Consider the following 19,760-nt stretch of genomic DNA (forward strand, 5'->3'; position numbering starts at 1 on the left):
TTTGTGGCCAGCCATGAGAATGAGACCAAAATTATGGTGGTTGAAACACACAAGAGTTGAAAATACACTCTTATATATATAAACAAGAAAATAAACTTTACTATAAAAGAGTTGGGGTGGCAATATAGGACTGGCACTGTAATTCCAAAGTGACAAGGGCACAAGGCACTACAATCCTTTCATCTTTTTCTCTCCCATCCTCAGAGCTCCAATAGAGCTGCTGGAGTTCCAGCCATCATGTCCTCATTCCCAATGGCAGATAAGGCAAAAATGACTCTTTGCAACTCAGTCAGCAATTTACAGAGTAAATTCCTCTATGTCTCAAACAACAATTTCACTTAGATCTTGGTCATGAGACCACCCCCACTGCAAGGAAGGCTGGGAAATGCCATCTTTATTGCAGGCAGTCCCATACTCAAACAAAAATGCACTTCTGTTACTGAGAAAAAAAAATGAGCAGTCTCTGCCATAGGCTCTTAATTATAATATAAGAGTAACCCAATGAAAAGAGCATTGATATCCCACCTACAGTCGCTCAGGGAGCTCAGGGCAGAGGCCAAGACCTCACACGAGGCCCAACTGATGCCCAGCTTCTCACCTTTTTCCACTTTGCCTTTGTGCCACCAGACAAATTGAGGCCATCCTGGAAGCACAGACACGAGGTTGAGACAGAGCCCTTCCACAATGTTCATGCTGCAGTGATGCCAAATCCTCCATCAAGAGGGCGTGGAGAATGTGTGCTCCACTGCACTCCAAGGAGTGAACCCTGAGGTCCATGAGTTTGGGGGCTGTGTGTGCAGGTGTGTGTGTCTGTATGTGTACTGTGTGTGTGTGTGTTTCAATGTGAGTGTGGGTATGTACGTGTGGGGGTGTGTGTCTGTGTGTGTTGTGTGTGTGTTTCAGTGTGAGTGTGGGTGTGTATGTGTTTGTGTCTGTGTGTATGTTGTGTGTGTGTTTCAGTTTGAGCGTGGGTGTGTACATGTAGGTGTGTGTGTCTGTCATGTGTCTATGTGTTTCAATGTGAGTGTGGGCATGTACGTGCAGGTGTGTGTGCTGTGTGTCTGTGTGTTTTAGTGTGAGTGTCATTGTGTATGTGTAGGTGTGTGTGTTGTGTGTCTATGTGTTTCAGTATGAGTGTGATTGTATACATGTAGGTGCATGTGCCTCTGTGTGTTGTGTGTCTGTGTGTTTCAGTGTGAGTGTGGGTGTGTATATGTACATGTGTGTGTCTGTGTGTGTTGTGTCTGTGTGTTTCAGTGTGAGTGTGGGCATGTACGTGCAGGTGTGTGTGCTGTGTGTCTATGTGTTTCAGTGTGACTGTGGTTGTGTACGTGTAGGTGCATGTGTCTCTGTGTGTTGCGCACCTGTGTCTTTCAGTGTGTAAGTGAGCACGTGTGGGAGTGTGTGTGTGGTGTGTCTGTGTGTTTCAGTGTGAGTGTGGGTGTGTATGTGTAGGTGTGTGTGTCTGTATATTTCCGTGTGAGTGTGGATGGATATGTGTCTGTGTGTGTTGTGTGTCTGTGTGTTTCAGTGTGTATGTGTGCATGTGTGGGGGTGTGTGTGTTGTGTCTGTGTTTCAGTGTGAGTGTGGGTGTGTATATGTAGGTGTGTGTGTCTCTGTGTGCTGTGTGTCTGTGTGTTGCAATGTGAGTGTGGGCATGTATGTGTAGGTGTGTGAGTGTTGTGTGTCAATGTGTTTCAGCATGTGTGGTTGTGTATTTGTAGGTGCATGTGTCTCTGTATGTTGTGTGTCTATGTGTTTCAGTGTGTATGTGTGCGTGTGTGGGGGTGTGTGTGGTGTGTGTGTTTCAGTGTGAGTGTGGGTGTGTATGTGTAGGTGTGTGTGTCTGTATATTTCTGTGTGAGTGTGGATAGGTATGTGTCTGTGTGTTGTGTGTCTGTCTTTCAGTGTGTGAGTGTGACTGTGTGTGTAGGTGTGTGTGTGTTGTGTGTTTGTGTGTTCGGGTGTGAGTGTGGCTATGCGGCAAGTGTGTCTGTGAGGGAAGGTTGAGCAGGGGTGTCAGGAAAGAGGCCCTGGCTTCCTGGTTCCCTGGAGGCAGATGAGGAAGCCTCGAAACAGGCCTTGGGTGCACCCAAGGCTCCTCCCCTGGGTTCCCACACAGGAGCCATCACTGCACATTTGTATATCCCATCTTCCCAAATGACACCATAACAGGCCTTCTAGGAACTGAGCGTAACCGCACCAAGCCTGCATTCTGTGTGCCGTGAGACACAAGCTCCAGCCTCCACCCACCAGTGGCTTCTTCCTTCCCTAACTGACCGCCAAGTCTGGGGACTCCCATCAGGTCCCTAGGATGAGGCCTTTAGGAAACTAGAATGTCCAAGCAGAAAGCTCCCCATGCCTCACACCTGAAGCTTCCTCGCCGCTTCCTTCTCCTCCAAAATCTCCAAGTCCAGCAGAGGCCACTCCAGGACTTGGTGGCACTGGGGAATCGTCAGTGTCAGAGTTGACTCTCCCTCACTTCACACTTCTCTGCAGGGTGCCTCTGCTCCTTCGTCCTCTAAGGGAGGGGATTTTCCAGAACTCGTCTCCAGGAACCAGGTGCGGGGAGAGTGACTTCCGGTGCAGGTAGCCCCTCCCCGCGGTGTCCATCCCCCACTGCTCACCTATGCATGCTCCAGTCCTGGCCTCCAGTCTCCCTGTATCTCCAGCAGTTACCATCCTCCAGGACTCCCAGGGGCCCTGGCCTGGCTCCCACCAAGACAATGCTGGGTCCACAGAAGCCTGTGTGTTGCTGAGGGAGCAACCCCTCAAAGAGAAAATGTGTGTGTTAGCATGTGTGTGGCATGAACTTATGCAAAAACCATTGCACAGTCTCTTGCTGCTCTCACCTCGAGTTCAGCTGCTGATGAAGGGGGAGGAGGAGGAGAGGAGAGCTGTGGGTGTCCACCACCAGCTGCTCTTAAATCCTGCCAGGGCAGGTAGGGTCAGTGTGATTCAACTTGTCCCTGAGGGGTGCAGAGAGGACTCTTCCTGTTCCTTTGCAGCTGAAGGATGATGGCTGAGCCCTGGCAGGCCCTAAGGCTCCTGCTGGCCATTTTATTGACTCTGATGGCCCTCACCTACCAAGCAAGGAAGAAAACCTTTCTAAGTGTCCAAGAAGTGACGGCAATAGAAAACTATGCGAAGGACAGCTTGCAATGGATCACCGACCAGTACAACAAGGAAAGTGATGACAAGTACCACTTCAGGATCTTCCGAGTCCTGAAAGTCCAGAAGCGGGTGAGTCTATGACTTCCCGCCTCTCCCCAGGCCTGATACACCCACATCGGGCGGCCACTGGTGTCAGGAATAGTCCCACTCAAGGGAAATTCAACCTTGCTTAGCTTGAAGTGAGCACTTTAAGAGAAGCATAAATTCACTAGGGTGAATGAAGTTACGGCACTTAAACGAAACCCAGGGCCAGGGATCCTCAGCACATTACATCCCAAAGGCCAAATCTGCCTGCCGCCCACCTTTGTCAGTTGTGTTCTTGTGACTCAGCTATGCGCGTGAGTGTGCTTTGTCTGCCACTGCTTGCTGCTGCCACACTCACGCTGACCTGAGTAGTTACAGAGACCGCACGGGCAAGAAAACCTACAATGTTTACTATGTAGTCCTTTACAGACCCCTATCCAGAACCACTAGCGTCACTGTCACTTGTGTTATCCAAGGGATAGATTTGCCCAAGGGGAAAGATCATGTTTCTGATGGTTTCTGGTTAATTCTCTTTGAATGACAAAAACAATCATAAGTCAAACGGAAAGAGGAGAGAGGAGCCCACTAACCCGCCCAGGACCAGGTCCTTGCCCTTGGATGCAGGGTAGCGGAGCTCTCAGGCACAGAAACCACAGACAGGGGAGAAGGAGACACGCTGTACCTCCCCACCACCTGCCGCCCACAGATCACTGACCACCTGGAGTATCACCTGAACGTGGAAATGCAGCGAACCACCTGCCAAAAGCCAGAGACCACGAACTGTGTGCCCCAGGAAGGCGAACTTCACAAGGTATTGGGTAAAAGCACTTTAACTTAGACAGAAGTCCTTTTCAATGAGGTTTTTCTGTGGCCTTAGAATGAGTTGGGAAGAATTAATTGGAATTTACTCAAGCTGGGATGCTGCTCCTTTGTTGCTGGAAGGAGTGTGAGGAGGCTGAACGTATCCAGAGAGAGGAGTTGAGGTGGCCAAGCTGCAGGGGCACGCTCTGGGGTGAGGGAAGCAGACAATTCTTAATATTTGAGCAGCCTGTGGGAGGGACCTGGCAGGTGCGCTGACTGAGTACCTCAGCGTCAACATGACAAGGCTGTGCAAGCGCTGGGCTGCACAAGTGCTGGGCTGCTGTCCTCTCTCATTTCATCCAGCTGTGTTCATCCAGGGGGAGAAGGAGGGGAGGAATCAAGTGCGGAAATGATTTGACTGGGTGAGGGGCACAAACTTGCATGCGTGTGCTCTGCTGGGAAGCCACCACCCCCGAAGGCAGCTCCAGCTCCAAAAGGCCTTCTTCCCACGCGGCACTGGCCCGTCTGTGGGACAGTAAGCAGATCCCGACCCACACCACCAGCACCAGAGTGTGCATGGGCAGAGTGAACCCTGCATACAAAGGGCCTTGAAGGTTGCCAATCCTATGCGCCCTGCAAATCTCTTGACTTTACCCAAACCAATGAAAACGAGGCTGCCTGGATGTCCCGCTCTGCCTGGCATGGCCCTGATCTATGCCTAACTTCTCAGTGCAATCATTCATAGCATCCCCTGTTGCTTACAAATGTCTCCTGGTTAGGTTCATAAATTATATGATCAGCCTAGTTATAATGGCCTGGGTGTCCTCAACACAGAAATGTGACCCTCCCTGAGCTCCCTCTGCACTTTTTACATGTTTTTTAGTTCTTCAAGATCTAGCAAGGTAGACTTTTTGTTTTTTTCCTGAAGAAGATTGTGAAATCTGCAAAAAAGAGTAATTAAAGATAACAGTAAAGTAAAATGAAAGACAATTTTTGACTCGAGAGATTGAATTAGTGGAGTGAGTATTCTGAATGTTATTTTAAGAGAAAAGTAAACACTAAAGCCTAGCACCCCTACCCCAGGCTTTCAAATGAAGAGCAACAAAACAAAATTATGCTAAGAAATTATAATTAATAATATGCATAATATGTTTAAAGTATTATTTTTATTATGGAAAAAGGAAGCAAAACAGAGAAGATAAATTTGGGAGAAAATAGGGATAAGTGAGGAGACAGATGATGCAATGGACAGATGGATGAAGAAATGAAGCAAGGCTGCATGCACGGAGAGAGGAAGCAAAATCAGGAAGTAAAGATGGATGGGTGGATGGAAGGAGGGATAAATGGAAGAATGAATGGAGATGGATGATGGGTAAATGGAAGGATGGATGGATGGATGGATGGGTTGATGAGTGGACAGATGGGTAAATGGATGCATGGGGGAGATGGGTGGAAGGATAAATGGATGGACAAATGGATGGATGGACATATGGGTAGATGAATGGAGGAATAAACAGATGGCTGGAAGAATGGGTGGATGAATAAATGGAGTCAAGAGAGGACAAGTAAGGGAAGAAGTGAGTTTTAAAAAATGAGTAAAAATGAAGAGGGAGAAAAGAATCAGCAGTACCCATGGTGAATATGGGCTGCTCAGACACTTTATTTCTAAATATCTCGTTTGATATTTATTATGATTTCAGTTGCTTGATAGTAACATTGCTGGGATCATTCCAGAAAATGCCCTTCTGTTTGTGGTCAGATAGGATTGTAGGGGTGGAGAGGTGGCCTTTTCTTCATTTTCATGTCTTATATCCTCTTCCTTCTCCTTTTAAATTTCACCTTGTATCTTTTAAAATACTGCCTTTGTTTTTTTGTTTTAGCAAGTCAACTGCTTCTTCTCGGTGTTTGCTATACCCTGGGTTGAACAGTACAAAATTTTGAACAAAACCTGCAGCAGTGACTAGGTGTCCTGGAACATACACCTGTGACTACTGCATGCGAGAGAATCCTGCAATGAGCAATAATCCTTAAAATAGGCAATAAATGTTTGTCAACATATTCTCTTAAGATTGTGAGTCCACTTTTTTTATTTTTCCTTTAAACCAAATTCTTCAGCTCATAGTAATAATCTGAAACTCTGCTGGGCCAGGGCAGTTTGGGGGTCCAAATGAGGTGATCTACATTATTCCTGACCTTATCGCCTACGCCTTCATGGTAGCAGAACTTCAATTTCATTATCACATCAGGCAAGATTTTAAGATTCTTTAGATTTTAAAATAGTATGGAGAAAATGAGAAGCAGAGTAAGGAGAGGGAAGAAGCTCAAAGCAACTGAACAGTCAAGAGATATTTGCAAGTATGGCCTATGATGGCACCTCTGAGGGGCCCATTGAAGATCACCCTCTCTCCTTGCCTGAAATGCGAAATAAGAAGAAATCACACAAAGAACTAAGAAAGACAAGGCCTTTGCTACTGATGCGATAACCAGGTTGAGAGATGTGCCTTACTTTTGCAGGCAAGTGCACTTTCTAATTGCAAACTCCAGAATTAGACTTCTGCCCCTTTGCACGAGCAACACTGGACCAAACTAGGTCTGTCTATGAACAAATTCCTCTCCTGGAGGAACAAAGGGAAACATGTGCTCCCCATGTGAAGGAGGCGGACCTGATGACAATGCCCAGTTCATTCTTCCCAAACAGAACGGTCAGATTAATCCCACCAGGAGAGGAAGTCCCAAGGACAGGGAGAAGCCAGGAGTACTCTGTTCAAGGGGCTTTCTTTCCACAGAGGGCACAGCAGCCACGGGAGGAAGGATCCCCCAACTCCATAGCCTGATTCAAGATCTCAGATGATGTTGCCGGGCTCACCCCACTCCACTTTCTCCTCCATGTGGTCGCAGGGAGGCTGCCAGCAACTCAGTGGGTTAGGTGTGTCCTCCTTCATGTCCAGTAAGAAAGAGAGGAAGATCTTGTTCCCAAGAGCTCAAGCAAAAGCCCTGGGTTTAATACCACAGGCGAGGTCTAGGGACACCATAGCGTGCGCGCATGCATGCTCACACACACACACACACACACAAACACACACGGCATTCATCTCCTTGTGGGGAGAGGGAGTTGGGGCATTCATCTCCTTGTGGGGAGAGGGAGTTGGGGTATTTATCCAACAGTTCAGTTCCCATCAGTATTGGCTCTTAGGGGGGCATGAATTCCCTAGTACCTCTGGCCTGCGGCAGCTCCAGGGCAGAGTAAGCAGCAGAGACAGTGCACAGATAAAGGGGCACAGGGTCTGGCATCCGGAAGTCGAGCTGATACACGCAGAAAGTGAGAGATTTGAGAGATTATAGACAGAGCGCTGATAGGAGAGCTCTTGCATGTGTGAACTGTCAGCTAAGGTGCACGTCAGCAACACCAAGTCTCACCAAGATGGGGTTGGCTTTGAAAGAACAAATCATTTTTTTGGCTTTTACTCTCACTGTTGAAGTGCTGGAATGCCCAGGACCCTGTTTCAGTGGGGAGCCCAGGTGGGGTTTCCCTCCACTAGCTGCCTGGGATGATGCTAACCTACAACGTCTTCATCTTTAACTGGGAACAACAGCACCTACTCCTTGAGGCAGTTGCAAAGATCGATGATGATAATGCATATACATTGCTTAACACAGTGCCTACCACGAAGCAGACATTCAAATACATATTAACCATTAGTAGGAACACTGGCAGTGGCAGTGGTAGTAATTTAATACTAGTCAACATTCAACACTTTTCTGACATGTTTGGCTATGGTGTCCCCAAAGCAGGCATTGTTATTCCTGGGGAGATTAAAAAGAGAAGGTGGAACATTTGTGCCCACTAATCTCTTGGATTTCTCAGCCAATGTTGTGGGGCTTTCTTTGAAGTTTTTTAAAAAATTAGTGTATATTTCCAGGAGGTTACAAAGGTAGTACAGAGAAGTCCCCTGTGTCCTTCTTGTAGTTTCCCCTAATGGTTATCTCTTATCACATCATAGAAAAATATCACAATTAGGAAGCCATCATTGGTACTGTGTGTGTGCCCTTGAGTCACATGTGTACATTTGTGTAACCAGCACCACGCTCAAGACACGGCACTGCTCCATCACCAGAGAGCTCTGCTGTGCCGCCTCCCTGTACTCAGCCAGGGCCTGGGTGCCCACTCCTGTCTCGATGCTGGCTCAGGCCCACCCTTCCTGTTTGCCAGTTATGAAAGCAAGGGGGGCAGGGGGTGGTGGTGGGAGAGTTCACTTTAGAAAATGCAAAATAATGCCACAAAGTTTGGTAAAACATTATAAAAAGAATAGAGTGTCCATACGAAATTGTATTTAAAGAGTTAGAAATACACATTGGGTACAGTGTGCACGGCTCAGGTGAGAGGTATGCCAAAATCTCAGAAATCACCACGAAAGAAGTTATCCATGTAACCAAACAGCACCTGTTCCCCAAAAACCTATTGAAATAAAATAATAAATAATAACAATAACAATAATAAGAGATGACTAAAGTTGGAAAGCAAAAAAAAAAAAAAAAAAGATAGAAATAGTACAATTAGACCATATAAATAAAAGGTGTTCAAAAAGTAAGAACTTAGAGATTGAACAAAATTTAAATTGACAAGTAAGTAACATTAGAAAAACAAATTAGGTAAAAAACAAAAACTGTTTAAAAGTCTTGAGCAAAAAATAGCTAAAGGCTAAACATAAGCACATCCTATTACCCACTAACTCTTAGGCATATATCCAATAGAAACACATGCATGTGACCAGGCACGGTGACTCACGTCTGTAATCCCAGCACTTTGGGAGGCCGAGGTGGGTGGATTGCCTGAGGTCAGGTGTTCAAGACCAGCCTGGCCAACATGGTGAAACCCCATCTCTACTAAAAATACAAAAAAAAAAAAATTAGCTGGGCATGGCAGCGGGCACCTGTAATCCTAGCTACTTGGGAGGCTGAGGCAGGAGAATCGCTTGAACCCAGGAGGCAGAGGTTGCAGTGAGCCAAGATCATGCCACTGCACTCCAGCCTGGGCAACAAGAGCGAAACTCTGTCTCACAAAAAAAGAAAAAAAAAAAGAAAGAGAGAAAAGAAAAGAAGCACATGTAATGTGTCTAGCATTAGACAGGTACACGCATGCTTGTTAATAGCTATTGTTCTTAGAAGCTGAAAACGACCCAAAAGTACATTATCAGTACAATAAATTGTGGTATATTTACACAATGGAATTCTATACAATAATGAAAGTGAACTATAACTATACAAGACAACACAGATGTATTGAATTCAAGAAGCTAGAAACAAAAGAATATACATTGTGTGACTCCATTTCTAAAAATGCAACCAACAAGCTGTGTTAAGCTAGGATGTTAGAATCTGGACAGAGGCTGCCTTTGGAGGCTCTTCATCTATAAAGTGGAGGAAAAGTTGCCATTTCATAGGGTGGTCATGATGATCAAATGGGACAATGTGGGCAGCAGACCAGTGTTGGTCACCTAGTCAGCCCTCAATGAGCTTAGATTTGCAGGACTGGGTGCTTTCTGGCCTTTTTGTTTTTGTGATGTTTGTGGGGAGGTTGTTTTTGCACAGGAATTTCACCTCCTTTAATTCTCTTCCTCCGTCCTCTCTTCTCCCTCAGGTCTTGCTGTCAAGTTTGAGGTTCTTGCTCTGTGTTTATTCTTTCTCTTTAGCAATACTCCCTCAAGTTGCCATTATGACCGGCTGGTGGCACTGGTGCCTGGGAAGAGGCTGAACGGTCAAGTGGTACAATAGGCACACCGTCAGCCATTGTCTGTGGCTGTGAGACCATTTCTGGTCTAACATGCACCTTCTCTAATCAACTGTTAGCCAGAGAAGGGGAGAAAACATAGGTCTTGCTTTAGCAGCCACAAGAATATGGGAGGCTCAATGACTCAGTGTGCAGAAAAGAGTTTGCACGGCCCGCCTGAACTGCTGTCTTTAGAAAGGCTGCTTGCAGGCTGGGCGCGGTGGCTCACACCTGTAATCCTAGCACACTGAGAGCCCAAGGCAGGCAGATCACAAGGTCAGGAGATCAAGACCATCCTGGCCAACATGGTGAAACCCCGTCTCTACTAAAAATACAAAAAAATTAGCTGGGCGTGGCAGCATGCACCTATAGTCCCAGCTACTAGGGAGGCTGAGCCAGGAGAATTGCTGGAATCTGGGAGGCAGAAACTGCAGTGAGCCAAGATCATGCCACTGCACTCCAGCCTGGCAGCAGAGAGACTCCATAAAAAAAAAAAAAAAAAAAAAAAAAAAAAAAAAAAGGAAAGAAGGAAGGAAGGAAGGAAGGAAGGAAGGAAGGAAGGCAGGCAGGCTGCTTATAAGGCTGGCCTTGGCTGGAGTTTGAGAATTTGGAGGGTCAACAGTTCCATGGAAAACTTTTCCTACATGATAAGAGGGCCTCAGTGTGTCTACACTCTCTGTACAGCAGTGAGGTTGATGTTGAACCCCTGCTCTCCTCTAGGAGTCTGGAATTTTGGCATGTGCCAGGCAGAGGCTGGCTTCATGACCAGCCCCCAATAAAAACCCTGGCTGCTGTGTTTTAAGGAACTTCCTTGTGACACATACTGTCACAGCTCACTTCTGGGGGAATTGAGCGTGCTCTGTGTAATGGCACTGGGAGAGGACTCCAGAAGCTCCCGCCTGGTTTTCTCCGGACCTTTTGCTTTTGCTGGTTTCGCCCTGTGTCCCATTGTTGTCATATCACAGCTGTGAGAATGACAGTAGGCTGAGTCCTGTGAGTCTTCTAGCGAGTCACTCAATGTGATTTTGGTCTTGGGAATCTCAGACACACTCACAAAACTGTGTGTGAGTCACAGTGTCGTGTGTGTGCTGGGAAGAAATAGGGCTCCCCACACTAGGGTCAGAACTCAGGGACATGCTACATTCCGAAAAGCCATAGAGAGGTGGGGTGGTGTAGAAAGAATGGTGAGGTTTCAGGCCGGGCATGGTGGCTCACGCCTGTAATCCCAGCACTTTGGAAGGCAAAGGTGGGCGGATCACGAGGTCAGGAGATCGAGACCATCCTGGCTAACACAGTGAAACCCCATCTCTAATAAAAATACAAAAAATTAGCTGGGCGGGCTAATGGTGGTGAGTGCCTGTAGTCCCAGCTACTAGGGAGGCTGAGGCAGGAGAATGGCGTGAACCCAGGAGGCGCAGCTTGCAGTGAGCAGATATCACACCACTGCACTTCAGCCTGGGCAACAGAGGGAGACTCCGTCTCTTTGAAAAAGGAAGAATGATGAGGTTTCCCCAATAATTATGAACATTCTGTTCTAATTACACAAGCTGGGTGGGCACAGTGGCTTACGCCTGTAATCCCAACACTTTGGGAGACTGAGGCAGGAGGATCACTTGAGCCCAGAAGTTCATGACCAGCCTAGGCAACAAAGGGAGATATTGTCTCTACAAAAAGAAGTGTTTTAAAAAGTTAGCTGGATGGCCGGGCGTGGTGGCTCATGCCTGTAATCCCAGCACTTTGGGAGGCTGAGGCGGGCAGATCACAAGGTCAGGAGATGGAGACCATGCTGGCTAACACAGTGAAACCCTGTCTCTACTAAAAATACAAAATATTAGCCAAGCATGGCGGTGGGCACCTGTAGTCCCAGCTACTTGGGAGACAGGCAGGAGAGTGGCGTCAACCCAGGAGGCGGAGGTCGCGGTGAGCCGAGATCGCGCCACTGCACTCCAGCCTAGGCAACAGAGCGAGACTCCATCTCAAAAAAAAAAAAAAATTAGCTGGACATAGCGGTGTGCTACTGTAGTCTCAGCTACTTGGGAGGCTAAGGCGAACGGATCACCTGAGCCCGGGGAAGTCGAGGCTTCAGTGAATTGTGATTGTGCCACTTCTCTCCAGCCTGGACAACAGAGCAAGACTGTGTCTCAAAAAGAAAAAAAAACAAAAAGAAAGAAAGAAAGAAAGAAAAGATTGTACCAACCCCTGAAGACCACTGAAAGTGTGTGTGAGTGAGTGTGCATGTGTTTGACATGTATGAGTGAGTGGGTGGGTGGGTGGATGAGTGTGTGAGGCTGTTAAAGTGGGTGTGCCTGTATGTGAGTGGTGAGAGTGTGAGGGTGTCGTGAGTGTGTGCGTTGTGTATGGGGGTTGTGAAGGTGTGTGCATGTGTGTGTGCGTGTACAATCATGTGTGCGTGCATGTGTGTGTGTGCATGTGTAACGAGACCCCAATGAGGGAGACATGATCCTTTTACAGTTTAATAACAGCCAGTGCACAACTCAATCGTCTGAGCCCTCATCCAAGGTTTCTGCTCACATGCTCAGGCCTCCAGACAGGAATTGTTCCAGAGCTGGAAATAGTTTATCCAGGGCACGGTGTATATCAAAGACTCACAAATTAAACTCTGTGGAAGAAGAAAGAAAACAGACTTTGGGGGAAGTATTTTTCAAAGGCGAGCAACAGGTGCCTGTTCCCCAGGTCTGTCCCTGTGGCTGCTCATGAACCCCATCGGCAGAGAGGGGAGCTGCCCACAGTCAAGGGTAGAAACAGAAATGAGGGCCAGTCTGCAACAGGAATGTCACCCTGTCTTCCCCCTACCCAGCCTCTTGGGACCCACAGCAGGTGCAGCTGGAGCCTGCGGCCTGGCAGGACCCTATGATATGGACCAGGCAGGCCAGCAAGGAGCAATAGCATCGTCCCCTCCTCCTGCACCTCCTTAGGCATGGGGGAGCCACTTGTATCTGCCAGCTTTCAAGGGGTGCCACTGACAGACCAGGAAAAATAGGAGGGAACAAGGAGGAAATTGGGCAATGCTTAGAGACCTGGAGAGGGAGAGAGAAGACAGAAGAAGGACCCCAAGGAAAGGGAAACACTACTTTCACACAGAGGGTCTGAGAAGCGGGCCAGGTTGGAGAAGGGTCCAGGCGACTAGAGGCCTGGATGCAGGGCTGTACCAGCCCAAATATAAAACCTCCCTCCTTCCCCCTTAGGAGGTGCCAGGCAGCTCCAGGGCTGGGCCCCAGCTGGCCCCAATCCACATAAGTGGAAAAACTGCCAACTTCTTGCTGTTGCTTTTTAAAATGTTCACTTCACAAGTCCCTTTGGGATGACTCCTACTACACACCTTTCTCAGCGTCTTGCTTTGCAGGGGACAGGAAGAATTGCTCGTGTCATTCCTCTTGCATTTGGTCCGGCCAATCTTCACAGTGACTATATACTCCACTCCTGTTGTCAGCTGCACAGAATCAGTTGTGCTGTTAGTGTGGACTCCAAGCATCCAGTGGCTGAACCTCTCCTGGAGAAGCTTGGACTGAGAGTAAAGCCCCCAGAGCCATAGTCCTTGTTCCCGGAGCTTACCCACCAAAAGCAGGGCTCCCTTCTCCCTACTTCTGGCTGGAGGGAGGGCAATGGCAGCCAGAGCCCCTGTTCACGGGTTGGTTTGCTGCAGCAGCCACAGAAAGCTTCTCACCTGCCTCCTTTCCATCCTCAGGACAGAAGAGGTAACATCAAGCTGGGTTGCCTGGCCACCACAAGCCACTCCCAGGCTGGCTCATGTGGCCTTCATAATGTAACAGAGTCAGCATCTTGCCCCCACCCTCCCAGTCCCTTCTGCCACTTCCTGTCTCCCTACTATCCTTCCTGACCAACCTAGCGGAAGGCAGCTTAGCAATACAGTTAAAAACAGTTTTGAAATCAAATTGATTTGGGGCACGCTTTTCCATTTACTGACTGACCTTGAGCAAGCTACTTAGCATCCTCAGCTTTTCCACTGACAAAGTACAAATCACATTTGTGCCTGCTCATGGAGTTGTTATGTGGGCTAAATGGAAGCATGCATTTCCCTTAATGTATAAAATACATTTTAAATATTTTCATAATTATAAATTATTAAATGTTTTAGCAAAGTGTCTGCAGCGTTACTTTGAAGCAGATTCGGTGTTAGGAGAGTGACAGAACACAAAATCTGGCTTTATCCCCTGCAGACTCTGTCACCGTGGGGGAGTCCCTCCATTTTCCTGAGCCTCAGTTTCCTCATCTAGGAAACAAGGAGAGTAATGCCAGTTTCCTATTAGCGTGTACAGAAATGAAGGAAGGAGGCGTGGTGGGCACACGAGCCACGGAGAACGCATGTCAGGGATTTCCCCATGGCTCTTTCACTTGTGATCAAGTGTGAGGCCGTGAACCCTACAGGGGTTGGAGCCTGGAAAAGCTCTTATGGGCAGGGAGGTCCTACGCCCAGCATGGAGACTAACAGAGAGCTTGGGGGTTACAGTTCCCTGTCTGGTTCTGAGCTGGATTCCCTGAGTAGATGTGTGGATTAGTAGATCTTCACCAGTGCAGGAGAAGCTCTAGGAGGCTCCCTGCTGCCTTGCCTTATCACTGTTGGTCAAGCCCATCGAGAGGGCTTGGTCGTCTCTGGGGTGGTGACTGACGCAGAGAGTGCCCACACTGCTCCTGGGAGGAAGACACGCTTAGCAAATACTGGGACAAGGCAGCGGGGGGGGGGGGGGGGGCCAGGCCCGAGGGCAGTACCAGGCTCCCAGCACCCAAGCATGCAGGGGCCATCCATGCATGGGCATTTGCAGGGCTGTACCAGGCATGGTCACACTGACTTTCAGCATGCTCGGAATGTAAGAAAAAACTAAACCACCAGTCATCACTGTAACTGACGTTCCAGTGTGCAAAGAGTTATTCGTTATTAGACTTATTTGTTTGATAATGACAGGAGTAGTAGTAATAACGGCAAAGATTTTTACAAGTGCTATTAGATGTTGGCACTGTGATAAGTACTTCCCTCCTATTCTGAGCCACTTTGCAGGTGAAGAAACTGAGGCCTGGAGACTCTGGATGTCACTTGACCAAGAGCCTCAATCAGAAGGAGCTGGGCGTGAAGCCCCAGAGGCACCTGACAGCCCTCCATGCCTGCCCTTGTCCCCTCTGTGAGGTGTAAGGACAGACACAATCGTCTGGGTGTGGGAGTGCCCAGAGGCCCATGCCAAGATCCACCCAGCTACCAGGAGGCACGCCTGCTCTGTCTCCTTATCAATATGAATGACATCAAATGCTCATCATTATTCTTTCACAGCTAACTTAATGGTAATTGATTGATTTCACAAGACAAGCCTCCTTGGGGTCCCAACCAATCGAGGAAGAACCAAGAACCAAATGGACAACATCGCCATCTTGTGGTAGTAGTGCCTCACTGAGCTAGTCCGCGGGACAGTCTGCACTGGGATAAGGATTTGACCTACACTGACTGGTCCTGCCCACCCTGCCCTCCCGCCTTGCGGGTTCTCTCAGTTTCAGCTGCCTTACTCTCTGGCCAAAGAGCTTTCCCATGGCCAATTGTGTTTTCCCAAATCCAGCTAATTGAAGTAGGACATAGCATTGTTGCTGCCCCAACTTCTACAGTCGGCCCTCTGTACTTATGAGCTCCACATCTATGGATGCAAACAACTGTGCATCAAAATATTCAGGAAAGGCCGGGCGCGGTGGCTCAAGCCTGTAATCCCAGCACTTTGGGGCGTCGAGACGGGCGGATCACGAGGTCAGGAGATCGAGACCATCCTGGTTAACACGGTGAAACCCCGTCTCTACTAAAAATACTAAAAATTAGCCGGGCGCGGTGGCGGGCGCCTGTAGTCCCAGCTACTCGGGAGGCTGAGGCAGGAGAATGGCGTGAACCCGGGAGGCGGAGCTTTCAGTGAGCTGAGATCCGGCCACTGCACTCCAGCCTGGGCGACAGAGCGATACTCCGTCTCAAAAAAAGAATTAAAAAAAAAAATTCAGGAAAAAAAATGTATGGTTGCCCCTATACTGAACATTTTTGTCTTGTAATTATTCGCTAAACAGTACAGTATAATTATCTACACAGCATTTACACTGTACCAATTATTATAATTAATCTAGAAATGATTTACCGTATGTGGGAAGATGTGCATAGGTTATGTGGAAATGCTATTCCATTTTACACAAGAGACCTGAGAATCCGTGGATGTGGGCATCCTGAGGGGTCCTGGAACCAGTTCCTCATGGACACCAAGGGTGACTGTATAATTTATTATCTGACCTTGAGGAAATGTTGGACCAATAAAAATCGTTCCCAAACAACTTTTCTTTCTTCTATTATCCTTCAATTAATATATTTCAGAGAAATTTTATATGTAAAACAGAAGGTGAGGTGATCTGGCTGAACCCTACTTCTCACATCCCCTCCACTTCCAGAATAAACCCTCTGTGTAATTCGAAGTTTGTATAACACAGAAAACCCAGTTTTGAATTTTACAACCCTGGACATTGAAAAAATATTGGGGGCTACAGGCCTACAGAGAATATTTGTATTTTGCGAAATGAGAACTTTAAATGGAGCAAAATCATTCTTGCTGTCACTCTGGCAGGGTCAAATATCAGAATGAAAGGCAATTCTTCCCAAGGAAAAAGAGTTGGCCGGGCGTGGTGGCTCATGCCTGTAACCCCAGCACTTTGGGAGGCCAAGGCGGGCAGATCACCTGAGGTCAGGAGTTCGAGACCAGCCTGGCTGACATGGTGAAACACTGTTTCTACTAAAAATACAAAAAATTAGCTAAGCGTGGTGGCGCACACCTGTAATCCCAGCTACTCGGGAGGCTGAGGCAGGACAATCGCTTGAACTCGGGAGGTGGAGGTTGCAGTGAGCCGAGATTATGCCATTGCACTCCAGCTTGGGCAACAAGAGCGAAACTCCATCTCAAAAAAAGAAAGAAAGAGAGAGAGAGAAAGGAAGGAAGGAAGGAAGAGTTTAATCCTCAGTGAACATTTTTGTTTCTAAGTGTAATGGAGTTAGAGTTCATGCCAGTCCTTAGAAAAGCATTTTAGAAGCATGGCTGAGGACATTCTGGGATCTGAACAACTCTACAATGGACCCACTACAAGTGAAAATGCTCCCCATTCGGGACCTCACGGAGAACCACTGCTCGGTTGTTTCGGGAGCCACCCCAGAATCCTCACGTGTCTGAAACGGCAAGAACGGGGCCTGCTGATGTCTGGGAAGAGCAAGGTACAAACCTGCATCTGACTTCGAATTAGCTTCTGAACTCGATATAAGTAGGTGTCGTTGCTGGCATTGTTGTAGGATTGAATGAAGAAATTAAGCGTTGAATTCATGTTCTTCTTGCTCATGGGCTGCTCCTGGAAGCCCTCCCACCTTTGGAAGTGACCCAGCTTGGCCGACAGGACCAGGGCAATCAGCAGCAGCAGGGGGTTTCTCCAGCATCTGATCCCCATGTCTACAGCCTCGGAAATCTTCTTCCCAACTGCACCTTCCAGGGTGTGGTGGTGCCAGGCTCACTCGTTCTCCCACCGTGACCCTCACCAACATAGGCTTTCCTGGGGGATGGCCTGCCTGCATTTAAACAGAGATTCAAACTGAACCTTGTCACTCACTTTCCAGTCAGTTCATTTTCTACCTATTTACACCACCCATTCAGTTCTTTGGTGATCCAGGCAAGCAAAATTTTTAAACAGCTGCCAAGGTGTGCAAGCCCCTCTCCCTGCCTTCACAGGTCTCAGGGAAGAAAGCCCTCAGAACAGCCCCTCCAGTGCTCTGCAGTAGGATCTGGGTCATAGAGAAGCATAACTTACGGGAAGGGAGGAGGCCTTATGGAGAAGGTAATATCTGAGCTGAGATATAAGGAAGCAGTCATATGGAGCAAGAGGTGGTACATTCTTCTTACCTACCTTGGGGTCCAACTGTCTTACCAAGCCACCACCTGTTCCCTGTGCTTCCTTTAGAGACACGTTCTCCTTGCTCACCTGCCGCCCGCCCACCACAGATTTCTGCCTGCGGGATCCCCCTGTACCTGCAGGCGCTGCCCTGGTTTTTGCTACCTTGTTGTGACCCTAGTGGAGCTTTGTGAGGTAATTGCAGCCTCCCTATGAGGGAGGAATAAGCTGTGAGCCCCATTTAGAAATTATCCTGCAGACCCCTGAAGATTAGGTGTCACTTACCCCCAAAAGTCCATGAGTGCCCTATTTTAAAAACATTTACTGGCTGGGCACAGTGGCTCACGCCTGTAATCCCAGCACTTTGGGAGGCTGAGGTAGGTGAATCACCAGAGGTCACGAGTTCGAGACCAGCCTGGCCAACGTGGTAAAATCCCGTCTCTACTAAAAACACAAAATTAGCTGGGTGTGGTGGCGTGCACCTATAGTCCCAGTTACTCGGGGGGCTGAGGCAGGAGAATCCCTTGAACCCAGGAGGTGGAGGCTGAAGTGAGCTGGGATGGCTCCGCTGCAGTCCAGCCTGGGTGACAGAGCGAGACTCTGTCTCAAAAAAAAAAAAAAGAAAAAAAGAAAAAGAAAAAAGGAAAAACAAAAAGCAGCAGAAAAAACACCCTAAATGGAATCCCACCAGAACAAAACATTAGTGGAATAGTTGATGAAATGTGAATAAAATCTGCAGATTAGTTAATAGTGTTGTGTGAATATTGATATTCTAGTTTTCACTGTTGTACTGTGATTGTATAATACGTTAAAATTTGGGGCAGCGGAATGAAGGGTATATGAGAATGCTTTATGCTATTTTTGCAACCTTTGTTTAAGTCTGAAATTATTCCAAAATAAAGGTTAAAATGTCGAAAACGAGATAAAGCATCGTTCTGTGAAGAGTAGCGTGCTGAGGCGGGGGAAGCAGGAGCCTTAGGATCCAACTGTCCTGGCTCAAGTCCTTTGCTGGGGACTCTGGGAGAGTTACCTTATCTCCCTACACTGGGTTTCTTCATCTGTAATATGAGAATGGGAAGAAAGACTCCTCTTGCATTGTGGTAGAGACTAACTGGCTATAGGCAAAGAACCTGCTCCCAAGTCAGGTGTCGGGTGCATAAGAACATCTTCTTCGTGATTCTTCTGTGACTCTGAACCCACACTTAACCTTTGGCCTGGTCAGGTCCCTCCTGTCCCGGAAGCCAGGCCACCTTCCATCATGACAATGTTGCTAGCACCTGTCACAACATCCTCCCTTGGCCCCAGAGCCTGTCTCGAGAGGACTTGTCCCGCCGGTGGAGGTGATACGTTTGAAATTCCCTGAGCCTGAGCTGCTGAGAGCCACTTGCTGTAGAATAGATAATGAAGGATTCTGAGTAATCGGGGAGGTCACTCAGACCTGGGTCATCTCAGCACCCCCTGGACACCTGGAATACTCCTGTCAGACTGAGGCCCGTAGAGAGGAAAAATAACATTGAGTGGGCTGTATTAGAAACCCCATGGACGTGGGGCTCAAAGCATAAACAATAAATCTGCTTAAGAAACAAGGGAGTTGGTTGTGTCTGTAAAGAGGAAAATGAGTCACTGGCAATTTTATTTGAAGAAAAGGAAAACACAGACCCTGGCTATGCTGCAGAAGGAGATGCAAGGGGCCTAACGGGTCACACTGGCATTCCTTACCTTGTGGCAGTAGAACGCTGATCTCTGACTCTGTGGACATGGAATCAGGAAAAAATATGATTCTGGTAAGGTGCGTGTGTAAAGGGAGACAGGGAGCTCGGTTACAGCATGGAATAGGGGCAGAGCATAGTGGCTGATGCTTGGGGGCTGAGGCTGGAGGATTGCTTCAGCCCAGGAGTTCCAGACCAGCCTGGGCAACATGATGAAACCCTGTCTCTACAGAAAATACAAAAATTAGCTAGGCATGGTGGCACATACCTCTAGTCCCAGCTACTTGGGAAGCTGAGGTGGGAGGATCGCCTGAGCCCAAGAGAAGTCGAGGCTGCAATGTGCTGAGATCGCACCAAGCACTCCAGC

The 19,760-nt window shown here is 47.9% G+C and overlaps 2 protein-coding genes across 3 annotated transcripts; one reads left to right on the forward strand and one right to left on the reverse strand.

Moving 5' to 3' along the window:
- The first annotated feature begins 2,951 nt into the window (after positions 1-2,951).
- CST11 (cystatin 11) lies at positions 2,952-6,067 on the forward strand. 2 transcript variants are annotated; one of them, XM_010369080.2, is made up of 3 exons: positions 2,952-3,244; positions 3,906-4,010; positions 5,881-6,066. In XM_010369080.2, exons 1-3 carry the CDS (start codon positions 3,017-3,019, stop codon positions 5,962-5,964), a joined length of 417 nt encoding a protein of 138 aa, XP_010367382.1. In that variant the 5' UTR covers positions 2,952-3,016; the 3' UTR covers positions 5,965-6,066. The 2 variants fall into 2 exon arrangements, with proteins under 2 accessions (XP_010367382.1, XP_010367383.1); XM_010369081.2 differs by lacking the exon at positions 3,906-4,010 and having other exon boundaries at positions 5,881-6,067.
- A 6,159-nt stretch (positions 6,068-12,226) lies between these two features.
- On the reverse strand, positions 12,227-17,863 carry CSTL1 (cystatin like 1). Its single transcript, XM_010369082.1, has 4 exons — positions 17,696-17,863; positions 17,028-17,364; positions 13,108-13,218; positions 12,227-12,387 (listed from the first exon to the last, which is right to left on the reverse strand). Exons 2-4 carry the CDS (start codon positions 17,244-17,246, stop codon positions 12,304-12,306), a joined length of 414 nt encoding a protein of 137 aa, XP_010367384.1. The 5' UTR covers positions 17,247-17,364; positions 17,696-17,863; the 3' UTR covers positions 12,227-12,303.
- Between the last annotated feature and the right edge of the window lie 1,897 nt (positions 17,864-19,760).

Source organism: Rhinopithecus roxellana, chromosome 13 (genome assembly GCF_007565055.1).
Source record: "Rhinopithecus roxellana isolate Shanxi Qingling chromosome 13, ASM756505v1, whole genome shotgun sequence".
NCBI classification, from domain to species: domain Eukaryota; kingdom Metazoa; phylum Chordata; class Mammalia; order Primates; family Cercopithecidae; genus Rhinopithecus; species Rhinopithecus roxellana.

Bases quoted from the DNA above. Each gene is read 5' to 3' on its own strand.
- CST11 (XM_010369080.2), top strand. From the start codon at position 3,017: ATGATGGCTGAGCCCTGGCAGGCCCTAAGGCTCCTGCTGGCCATTTTA. The intron at 3,245-3,905 runs GTGAGTCTATGA...TGCCGCCCACAG, and splicing joins TCCTGAAAGTCCAGAAGCGG to ATCACTGACCACCTGGAGTA. The intron at 4,011-5,880 runs GTATTGGGTAAA...TTTTTGTTTTAG, and splicing joins AGGAAGGCGAACTTCACAAG to CAAGTCAACTGCTTCTTCTC.
- CSTL1 (XM_010369082.1), bottom strand. From the start codon at position 17,246: ATGGGGATCAGATGCTGGAGAAACCCCCTGCTGCTGCTGATTGCCCTG. The intron at 13,219-17,027 runs GTTTGTACCTTG...GATTCTGTGCAG, and splicing joins TAATTCGAAGTCAGATGCAG to CTGACAACAGGAGTGGAGTA. The intron at 12,388-13,107 runs GTGTGTAGTAGG...CTTCTTCCACAG, and splicing joins AAAGCAAGACGCTGAGAAAG to AGTTTAATTTGTGAGTCTTT.